This window comes from Hyla sarda, chromosome 2 (genome assembly GCF_029499605.1).
Source record: "Hyla sarda isolate aHylSar1 chromosome 2, aHylSar1.hap1, whole genome shotgun sequence".
Taxonomy (NCBI): Eukaryota; Metazoa; Chordata; class Amphibia; order Anura; family Hylidae; genus Hyla; species Hyla sarda.
The window spans coordinates 326411535-326423858 of record NC_079190.1 but is presented as its reverse complement, the minus strand read 5'-3'; the positions used below and the strand labels follow the sequence as shown (position 1 = coordinate 326423858).

Here is a 12324-nt window from a genome sequence, read left to right as displayed (position 1 = left end):
TGAACCCGCCAGTCACAAGAGCGGAAGCAACGTGAGTGCACTGTTAATTCCAACAGTTCGTTGTCTACATGGGGGTATTATCGCTGTGTTATATCTGTTGCACCCTCACGATCAACACAAAAGAATTTGCATCCACAGTAACAAAACAGAAATGCATCATTAAACCATTGATTAATTGCAAAACTATCCATGTAGTTTACATGGTAACTTGTACCAAATGTCATATTCAATACGTAGGTTGCACTACTAGAAAATTGAAAATTTGCATTCCAGAACATTTTTGGTGCTGCACGATTAATGCATTGGACAGCAACCAACCCACATGTGGATTATCTAAACACCTTAGAGATCACACCTAGGCGACATCTCTGGTTTTGAAGTGATAGGGATTGAACAAGTCAGACCGCCTCGCAGGGGAGGTGACTGGACGCAAAAATTGAAGTCCAGGGAAGCTTTTTGGATTTTGACTCTTGATTCCCATAGCCCTCGCGGCATGAATGCTAGACATGATCTGATGTACATATACTGATTGAACATCATATTCTCACATGTAACTGTGGTGATGCGTAGTGCTTTTGTGCTTCTGTGTATGTGTTATGTTCTGTCATTATTATGCTTTATATTACGTCTAGCATTATTATATTTTACATATTATTTCTTTTTTTATTTTGGATATATTTGACGTGAGGGACATCACCAAATGATGTGATACTCTGCAACACATGCTGAGGTTGCACTATGCATTTGACAGTTATGTAATGTTTGTTTTTTGAGTCTTACAAATTTACACAACATTTATACTTTCTAACATTTATATTGTAATGTGAGCTCATTTATGTAACGGTGTTCTACAATAGATGGATACATGCATGTCATTCACGTATTTTGTGGCTTTGTGGTAGTACCAAGCTTGCATATGTCACACTCACGTTGCTTCCGGCCCGCTCCTGTGACTGACGGGTTCACTTAGGGTTGTCACTATTTAAGGGGCATATGCCCGTGAACATGTTGCCACGACTAAGAGCCACATCTGGCTCAAAACTCGTTGGTGTTTCTTTTGTTTTATTATCATGTTGGATATCCCATTGTTTTTAATACGCATGGAATAAACGTGAAGTTTTAATTGCATTATCGTCTTGGAGCAGCTGGAGGCTCCTGCTTTTCTGTCTTCTTTTGTTACAAGTCCGGGATACGACCCGCTGTTTTCCTGCCCTGCTTTCCAAATACTGAGTCATCTTTCAGTCACATTATACATTGGAGTAGTGAGCTGAATCTACATTTTTCTTTTCCTTTATTGAAAAATAATACAAGACAAAAATAACCCACCCTATAAAATACACAAACCCCCAAGAAAACAACAAAAACAGATGGGGAGCATCAAAAAACAATGAGCTCTACATCATATGTCACCAAAGGGTAATAATTCAATCATATTGGCATGTAAAAAAAAAACGTCGCTGGAGACCCCCGCGATCTCTCCTGCTGCACCCCCGTACATCAGCAGCCTGGAGCTATGTTTGCTCCGTGGCTGATGTCGGGTGATAAAGGGGCCCCACCCCCTCGTGACATCATGCCCGCCCCTTCAATCCAAGCCTATGGGAGGGGGGCATGAATGCCGCCATGCCCCCTCCCATAGACTTGTATTGAGGGGGCAGGGTGTCACAAGGGGGCGGGGCAGTGATGTTACGATACCCTGTCTTTTTTTTGTGCCCGTCATTAGCCACAGAGCAAACATAGCTCAAGGCTGCTGATGTACGGTGGTGAGGCAGGAGAGACCTGTGGCAGGGCCCCCCGCGGTCAGACATCTTGTCCCCTATCCTTTGGATAGGGGATAAGATATCTAGGGGCAGAGTGACCCCTTTAAACCCTCACCTGGCTGGGACATGTTGGAGGCTATTGATGCACCCCACCACCACCTCGACACGTGTTTCGATCCTTCGTCAGGAATGATATGATATTTACCTGTGTTTACAGTTGATACATTGATCTCTTTCTCCTGCAGGGGGGCCTTTTCGGAGGTGTTTCTAGTAAAGCAACCGGGCCACTGGACAGCATTATGCACTGAAGTGTATAAAGAAAGTGAACAGCTCAAGAGATCGTAGCTTGGAAAATGAAATTGCTGTGCTGAAGAAGTAAGGCTTTTCTATGTGACAAAATTGTTTGTTATTATATATTAATGTGAAAGTGAATGGCTCAAACCAATTATTCTGGAATCCATTAACAAAAAAAAAATATGTTTCCCCTTACAAACGGCCGCAGGACCTGACAATGTTCTTCTATGCCCAATGCCATACTACATAGAGCTGAAAAAAATAACATTTAACAGCATGTGCTGTGACTGGTATCTAGTCTCAGCGGAATGGGACCCAATCTTATTCAGTCTACTTGCTGTACCCTCCTCCTGCCAGTCAGGCTTGAATGACAGTGAATCCTCCTCTCAAGTCTGAGCAGGAAGGTGAAGAATAATCATATTATTCCATGGATGGCTGGATTTGCATTCAGAGTTTCTGTTTGTTTTTAAATTTTCATGCTGTATTTTTGCTGGCATTTTCATAGCATCTTTTGAGGCCAAAAACACTGTGACTAGACTCGCCATGCCAAGTCCAGTGCCAGTGCTCTGGTCTACCCAACTGATTATGTTCACTTATCTTGATGACAGGCTCTCTGCTGCTCGGAAAATGTTGCAGCCTCAGTGATTTGTCTCAGTGACTAGCCTCAGTGACTGGCCTCAGAGACTCGTCTCAGTGACTTGTCTCAGTGACTGGCCTCCGAGACTCATCTCAGTGACTGGCCTCAGTGACTTGTATCAGTGACTAGCCTCAGTCACTAGGCTCAGTGACTAGCCTCAGTGACTGGCCTCAGTGACTGGTCTTAGAGACTCATCTCAGTGACTGGCCTCAGAGACTGGCATCAGAGACTCGTCTCAGTGACTGGCCTCAGAGACTGGCCTCAGTGACTAGCCTCAGTGACTGGCCTCAGAGACTCGTCTCAGTGACTGGCCTCAGAGACTCATCTCAGTGACTGGCCTCAGTGACTTGTATTAGTGACTGGCTTCAGTGACTTGTCTCAGTGACTGGCCTCAGAGACTCGTCTCAGTGACTGGCCTCAGAGACTCATCTCAGGGACTGGCCTCAGTGACTTGTATCAGTGACTGGCCTCAGTGACTAGCCTCAGTGACTGGCCTCAGTGACTTGTCTCAGTGACTGGTCTCAGTGACTGGTCTCAGTGACTAGCCTCAGTGACTGGCCTCAGTGACTTGTCTCAGTGACTGGTCTCAGTGACTGGTCTCAGTGACTGGCCTCAGAGACTCATCTTAGTGACTGGCCTCAGTGACTAGCCTCAGTGACTGGCCTCAGGGACTTGTCTCAGTGACTCTCCTCAGTGACTCGTCTCAGTGACTGGCCTCAGTGACTCGTCTCAGTGACTAGCCTTAGTGACTGGCCTCAGTGACTCGTCACAGTGACTAGCCTCAGTGACTGGCCTCAGAGACTCGTCTCAGTGACTAGCCTTAGTGACTGGCCTCAGTGACTCGTCACAGTGACTAGCCTCAGTGACTGGCCTCAGAGACTCGTCTCAGTGACTGGCCTCAGTGACTTGCTACAGTGTGATCACAATGTCATCAGCAGAGCCAGGAAAGTGCATCATCGGGTGAAGTAAACAGAGGCAGTAGTGTATTTTATTTATTTTGATTTTACAACCCTTACAGTTTTGATTTTTATTTAAATCTGAAAACCCCATAAGGGGTTAGGTAAATCCTTCTCTTTCAAAGTCTCAGTGGAGTTGTATTACAGCCATATGCCATAACATTACATAAAACGAATACTAGTAACACTGGCCACATGTAATAGCGTTTTATAACAACTTCATGTTTTGCCTTTCTCTTGATCTACAAAGAATATAAACGACAGATTGAACCTTGTGGTGTTATGTATTTTATACAAGGATCACATTTTTGTTGACAGTTTCATAGAATCCTGACTGTACTTTGGTGACACATTTTAGTAAATTCTTAAACACAATTCCTGCTGATGAAATCTTGCGTTTCCTTGATATGTGCACCTTGTTAAATAGGTTCCCTGAAGGTCCGTTTCTTGTGCTGATGTGATTTTACAGTCATGTCCAGAATACATTTTCTCTCACATATAAAGTGCTTGCTTTTAGATTTCTTGCTGTCCATTGTATCAAAGTAACTGAACAATGGGCCTGTCCTCTTCTCCTCAGGATTAAACACGAAAACATTGTGACACTTGAAGATGTCTATGAGAGCTCTTCACACTTCTACCTCGTAATGCAGCTGTGAGTATTCTGCTGAACTGGATATATTGTTTATTGTAGAAAAGTTCACTTTACATTTACTGAAAAATATGGTTACAATATTCTCAGAAGATGTTTGCTTATAGGGCATAATTCCATCTGAACATTTATGGCAAATAGACAGGATGTCCCATAAATGTCCAATTGATGCAGATCCTGCATCTGGGATCCATACTATCCTGTCCATACTCGGCTATCTATAATAAACGAGAAAAAAAGAGAAAAGGCACACGCGCCCCTAGTAAGATACTGTCAGGAACTTGGCAAAATGTAAAGAATTACACTTACCAGAAGATCTTGCGCTGAGGGCACAACACCATATAGAGTATAAACAAGTAGAAAAATCTGTATGCAGCCTGGATCCTCCGGTCAGGTCCTCCCTCACCGGTTCATAGTAGCAGCAGGAATAGCAGAAGTAAAAGTGGATTCATTTCAGGCGCAGTTACAGTAGAAGACAGATGACGGTATACGTGGGTACACTTCATAGGGTTTTATTTGGAACACAAACAGCAACGCGTTTCTTGCCCATAAAGGGCACTTCATCAGGCAGTGTGCCTACACATTGCCTGACGAAGTGCCCTTTATGGGCAAGAAATGTGTTGCTGTTTGTGTTCCAAATAAAACCCTATGAAGTGCACCCACGTATACCGTCATCTGTCTTCTACTGTAACTGCGCCTGAAAAGGATCCACTTTTACTTCTACTATTCCTGCTGATACTCGGCTATCTATAACAGTTCACTCAGAGGAGAAATGGAGTAGCTGTGCGCATTCATAACCACTGTGACGTTCTGACGGGAGGCTCATACATACATACATAGTTTAGTTACATACATACATAGTTTATTAGGTTGGAAAAAAGGACAAAAGTTTATTAAGTTCTATCTCAGATGTTCATTTACACGATTGTTGGGTCCCAGACATTGATCCTTTAGTGGATTGGGAATAAGTTGTTATGTGGGATGTCCCCTCTAAACTATGTCTTTTATATTTTATAGAACATTTTATTTATATTTTTCTATTGTTGCTGCTCTACATATCATTCTTTCCCAGTTATTTCAGATAGAGCACTACTCTATTTCTAATTTATTGATATTTCCCTTTAAAAAAAAAAAAAAGCTTTCAAAATAACCAATCTTGCTTGAATGATCCCTCCAATTCCTTGTTCACTTCCTAAAATACGAATTTTTATATCTAATGGAATGGGTATTTGAAAATAGAAGACAACATTTGTACAATAGCTCAATTTCTGAACAGCACTAAAATAAGTCATAAAACCCTTATTTCTTAATAATCTTAAAAAGATATTGGGGGAGATTTATCAAACGATTTACACTGGTTTTTCCTGTCTAAATTTGTCGCACAGAAAGTCGCAGTCTAAATATGTGCGACTTTTCTGCGACTTTTGCTGTAGAGGATTTTTAGAACATGATGCATGCAAGTCTATTTTAGACGGAAATGCATTGGAAAATGCATTGGTGCTGAATTTATCAAGTGCTACTTTTGTGCGACAAGTCGCATCTGCCCAAAATACGCTGAAATGTCAGACCATGTTGGAGCAGGTCTAAATGCAATTTAAGCTGTAGATCCTGAAGTCTGAGCACAGAATTTTCAAGGGCTGTGAGACCTTTGCTAAATTAGGAGCACAATAGACAGGAGACTACCACATACGCTGGTCTATAAGCATACCCAGAATAGACTAGATTAGGAAATGTCCCCCATTGTATTCATCCTTCTAAAATGTAATAAATTGTGCTTTCTGTCTACAATAATACAATAATAATATTACCCACCTCTCTCCAATTATAGGGTATCCGGAGGAGAACTCTTCGATCGTATATTAGAAAGGGGAGTGTACACCGAGAAAGACGCCAGTAATGTAATCCGTCAGGTTCTCTCGGCTGTGAAATATCTTCATGACAATGGCATTGTTCATAGGGACTTAAAGGTAAAACTGTATGAACTTAACACATTCAGACAATGTCAACACTTAATTAAAGAAGTACTTTGGGAGAGGGATTCATTTTTAGCAATATTCCCATTCTGCTCATTATAATACAAACATTAAAAATTATAAATATAAACATCTACTTACCTCCCACCACTGCGGTCCTGATGTGCTCCTCTACCTGATTCCCTGTGGTCAATATTAGTGATGAGCTGCATTGCCCATATTCAAATTTGCGATATTTCGTGAATATATAGATGAATATTCGTCCTATATTCGCGAATTTCGCATATTCGTTATATTTGCATATGTGAATATTTGCATATTCACGTATTCGAGGAAGAAAACAGTGAGGGGGTGGGCAACTTTACTATGGGTTTCTAGGGATGTTGTTGATAACCTGTGACAAGTGTATTTGCATCATTCTAATTGGCCCACAAGTGAAAAGAAGGAATATGCAAATATTCACACATGCGAATATGCGCATATAGGAATATTCACATATGCGCATATGTAAAAAAAAAAGAGAATATTCACAATTTCGAATATATAGTGAATATGTTTGCAATATTCGTGAATTTTCGATATTCGTGATCAAATTTCAAAATGCTAATATTCACGTCCAACACTAGTCAATATGTCACGCTGTGACCCGCTTTGGGCAGTGATTAGCAGAGAGGCAATGAGACGTATTCAGCCCCGGCAATGGTCTTCTTCCTGGTGCCAAGGCTCATTATCTCCAATTGCTGCTCAACCAATCACTATGACAAAACATTGATGTGGCCAGCAATTCGCTGTGCTGCAGCGTGACATATTGACCACGGGGAACAAGGAAGAGGAGCACAATGGGTACTACAGCAGGGCAGCAAAAGCACTGGTGGAGCGGCAGGAGGTTATTAGATGTTTACTTTTTTTTATAATAGACAGAATGGGAATGCTGCTTAAAAACCCTATCATTGGGTACTCCTTTAATCTACACTAAAACAATTACATACAACTACCAATTTCTTTTTAAACAGCAGACTTGCACATTGTGTATTACAGCCAGAAAACCTTCTTTACCTCACCCCAGATGAAAATGCAAAGATTATGATAACCGATTTTGGTCTTTCTAAAATGGAAGAAAGCGGGATTATGTCCACTGCTTGTGGTACTCCAGGATATGTTGGTAAGTGCTATAATTGTTCATACTGTATATACTAAGGGGTAAGAAAGAAAAAAAAAGCCCATATCTAGATAGGGATTCTCATCAGAATTTCGGACATATCTTTTTATAATTCAAAAGTCCTCTCTAGCGCCTAGAATAAAAGCCTTTTTTGTTACTATACAAACCAAATTCAGGTGCCCAGGGGGCGTTCCCCAGCATGGAAAACGCCCAGGTAAGTCAGGCCTATGTCCTGTATATCTAGTGGCTGTCAGTCAATGGGACAAACGGATGCAAGCAGAGTGTGGGAAGTGGTGATAAAGAGAACATGTGTTAGGCTGGTATTCCACTTGTTTTTTTTGGGGGGGGGAAACGCCAAGAAAAATGCCAATTCTGCCGCATGGCGTTTTTTCAGCCAAGAAACGCTGCGACCAGATGTTAGCTGTAAATCATTGAGAAATCGCAAAATTCTTTTTCCACCTTGCGTTTTTCAGTTTGGCGTTTTTTTTTTATCCTTTTGGCGTTTTTTCACTCTTTTTCAGCTCCTTGGTGGTTTTGCAAAATTGCAGCATGTTGAACCTATGGCATTTTTCTCCCATAGAAGTCTATGGGAGTAAAAAAAACACCAAGAAAAACGTCATGTGGGTTTTGACTTTGGCGTTTTTGCAGGCGTTTTTTATTTTTTGGGGGGACTTTAACGATCCAAAAAAGTGATGGAGATACCTTTTTACAAAAATTTCGTAGGGCACCATTAAAAAAAAATTATAAAAAAGATACAGTAGTGAGGGAAAAAATTGAATTTAACAAAATGTTTCTTTTTTATAACAACATTTTTGTTCATTTTTAAACAGGGATAATTTTATGTGTGCAGGCAGGGCACAAAAAATTTAGCCAAAATTAATAAAAATGTAGTGTGTGTGTTTTTTTTTTTCACTTTATTTTCTTTATTTTTAATTTTTTTTAGGTAGTACTACTACTCCCAGAATGGAACCCACTGTTTCATGATGGGAGTTGTAGTACCTGTACTAATTGACAGATCACCCCGGGTCTGTTGCGATCCTTCTGTATAATCTATAGATGCGGCCGGCTGCTCTTCTATGGTCCCCTGCACTGACGTATATATACACCTATTCATATTTCCTGCAGAGCTGTGATTGGCCAGATGGTTCCAGCCAATCACAATTCTCTGTGGGAAATATGAATAGGTGTATATATACGTCAGTGCAGGGGACCATAGAAGAGCAGCCGGCCGCATCCATACATTAAACAGGAGGATCACAGTGGGTGTCAGGAGTGACATCTGCTGTGATCTTTCCTTAACTGCAGGTGTCAGAAGTTACACTCGCTGCGATCTGTCTATTAATGCAGGTACTACAGCTCCCAGCATGGAGCAGAATATGCTCCATGTTGGGGGTAGTAGTACCTGCAGTTAAGGACAGATTACAGCGGGTGTCACTCGTCCTAACTTTTACAGTGATGTGGAGCGGCTCTATACAGCCCTCGCATCTCTGCTCTGTACTCCAGCCAGTGATGTGAATAGAACATCACTCATTCATATTTCCCGCTGAGAGCAGTGATTGGCTGCCACCATCCAGCCAATCACCACTCTGGAATATGAATGAGTGATGTGAATTTCTATTCACATCACTGGCCGGAGTACATAGCAGAGATGCGAGCGCTGTATAGAGCTGTCCTGCATCTCTCCAATAGATAGGATGATCGCATCGGGTGTCAGGAGTGACATCCAGGGCGATATGTCTATTAGTACAGTCTGCTCCATGCTGGGAGTAGTAGTACTATCTAAAAAAATGTAAAAAATGGAGAGAAAAAAAGTGAAACACACACTTTATTAAAAATGTATTACAATTTTGTTATAAAAATACAATTTTGTTAAATCCTAGCCTTAAACTTTCCTGGGCTCTTTCATTGATGGGGAATACCCCCCTGAGCACTTGAGCCTCATTTGCATAACAACAAAAAGGATTATATCTTAGTGTGGGAGGGGAATATTGAAATGCCTGGAATCATGATGACTAGCCCTATATAGCCATGGGCCTATTTACACCCCTACTTTCTTGTTGACAGGTCTGTTTTATAAGGTGCAGAAACAGATATATTGTCATGCTTTGATGTATTGTCCCCAATGTAAAACAACATCTAAATCAGTTCTATTTAAAAAGCAGCACCAACAAAAAGCAAACTGGGGCAAAGATAAAAAGTTGTGATTTTATTCTTTTAGCTCCAGAAGTCCTTGCACAAAAGCCATATAGTAAAGCAGTGGATTGCTGGTCTATTGGAGTCATAACTTATATTCTGTAAGTAACTCATTAGATTTAAAAAAAAAAACATACACACGATTATGTTTTTGTTTTCCATTGTCTAGATGGTAAAGCGACAAAATGTGTTATGTGAGGTGACTTTGACCAACAATTTTTTCTTATGTTCGTCACCAGACCTTAAAAAGTACCTGTTATGATCTTAACAAATTTCATAGTCCTCCCAGTTTACTCCCCCCATCATGATAAACCACCCCCTGCCTTTATTTTTATCATTTTTTTTTGTTTTGTTTTCTACCTTGATTGTTCTGTATCTTCTGCTCAGTCTCAGTCAGCTCCACAGACTGGGAAGGGGTGCTCACCAGCATGCATGACATCATCTGAAGCCATGCAGAGGAGAACTTTCCCCCTCCCTCACTCTGCTACACACAGCCTTGAGCAGTTCAGTGTAAGATGGGCTGTGATTGGCTGAGGCTGCACACACACACATCACTGTGCTGAGCTGAGGTCCCACCTGCATTTCCTGACTTTTGCCTGTGCCAGGCTGCTGCAGGAGACAATTTGCAAGCAGGACTGCAAGCAGGAACAGAAGCAGGACTACTGGTGGCCAAACTTTTAGGGAATTATTTAACACAAAATGCTAATTCATTTTACTATTAATAATGACAGGTACAGGTTAATATAGTTTCATTAATTAATAGTACAAGTGAATATAAGAAACTCATATCTTTTTAGTAAAAAAAACTTATATTTCCTGTTATCAATCTTCTTCCCTCTCCCCCCCCCCCCCCCCCCTCACCAGCTCGGGGAGAACTGTGAATTATTGCGGAATACTGCAGAGCAGATATCTGCTTAAAAATACCAAGTGAAAGTTATATAATGGCCGAAAATCACCGTCGGAAGTCAGCTTAAATGACAGCTTGTGGCCCTCCAGATGTTTCAAAACTTCGACTCCCAGCATGCCTGGACAGCCGTTTGCTGCAGTCAACTGCCATTAGCTCCAGCCAGCAGCTATCCGAGCATGTCAAGGCATGCTGAGAGTTGAAGTTTTACAACATCTGGAGGGCCTCCAGTTTGAGACCCATGATTTATCACATTCAGAAATGCCAGCATGTGAAAAACACATCAAGAAAAATATGGAATTATTGGCAGGGAGCAGAAAAGGACAGAATAATAGGACAGGGAATACGTGTAGGAGGTTCAATGTTCACTGAATATAGTGAATAAAGTGTTTGCTTTGTTTTGACTTATAGGCTTTGTGGTTACCCCCCATTCTACGAGGAAACTGAATCTAAACTCTTTGAGAAAATAAAAGATGGATCATATGAGTTTGAATCACCATTTTGGGATGATATTTCCAAGTCTGGTAGGTATATTTGTATTACTTTGGTATAGAATACAGAGGTCCCTCAAGTTACAATATTAATTGGTTTAAAGACAATCATTGTAAGTTGAAAATATTGCATCTTGAGACCAGAACTCAATGGTAAATTGGTAATTGGTTCCAATGTCTCCAAAATGCCATCCCAAAATAAGAAAAAAATCAAGATTAAAGAAAAATAAGCAGATACCTAACACAGGTAAAGCAAGTTCTTACATATTTCCAACAACCTGCGGACATCCAGATGTTGCAAAATTACATCTCCCAGCATGCCCGGAATTGTAGTTTTGCAACATCTGGAGGGTGAAGACCACTGCACTAAAGTAAAAAAAAAAAAAACTACCCAAGTTGAAAATAAAATCCATTTCCCATGGTGGCTATAAACCCCACAAAAGAAAATAACTCATGTCGCTTGCTGATATACTGCAGAAGGGACTCCGAAATGGCTGCTCTACAGGGTAAAATACGCATCCTCTGTGGTGGTAAGTTCTGTGTAAAAGGCGCTGTGAACAGCTGATTTCAACATTTGCGCCAAAATTACTAACAACTTACACCAAATGACAAATTTGGTGCATGTCCACGAAAACCAAAGTGAAAAAAAAAGGGTAAAAAGAAACTGTCAGCAGGCAAAATTGATAAATACCCCCCATTGTCACTTAAGGGATCATTGTATATAGATGGATTTACACATCAACTCCATTTAACAGATTTTAACTCTTTGCTACATTTTGGTTGTTTTGATGTATTAACCAACGTTTTGACCATTTTCTTTTAGCAAAAGACTTTATAAGCTGTCTGCTAGAAAAAGATCCCAAGAAGCGATACAACTGTGAAGCTGCTCTGAAACATCCATGGTGAGATGCTGTTTCCAATGTCCTCTGTGTAGGGCAGGATGATATTACTATGATTTAACTGCATGAACAGCTGTTAGAAAGGAGCCAAGTGGCACTTGACAAATCAGTACACATCCATCCTCAGTGCCATATTAAACTCCCTTCTCTAGCAGAATAAAGCAGTATTGCCAATAAACATAGTCTAGCTATTTGGAAGCGTCTCGGTATAATAGTCGTGTCTAATAATTATGATCATGCCATTAGCCTACGCCTGGCAGAGGGAATTATAAACACTTAATAAATAGCTTGCTTGTAAATGTCTGTTCTGACATTAGAAAATGTGTGCTAAATTTGTCTGCTGAGAAAGACAATCTTATGTATGCAAGCTTGCTGAGAACACTTACTGATATATTTATATATTGTATATAAA

The 12324-nt window shown here is 40.7% G+C and overlaps 1 protein-coding gene across 1 annotated transcript in view; it reads left to right on the top strand.

The window, feature by feature from the left end:
- CAMK1G (calcium/calmodulin dependent protein kinase IG) overlaps positions 1-12324 on the top strand; it is a 78342-nt gene that overhangs the window by 46813 nt on the left and 19205 nt on the right. The window contains 8 exon segments of the mRNA XM_056557945.1: positions 2003-2036; positions 2038-2132; positions 4222-4296; positions 6122-6260; positions 7305-7428; positions 9644-9719; positions 10934-11046; positions 11837-11915. Coding sequence (XP_056413920.1) covers positions 2003-2036; positions 2038-2132; positions 4222-4296; positions 6122-6260; positions 7305-7428; positions 9644-9719; positions 10934-11046; positions 11837-11915 — 735 coding nt within the window.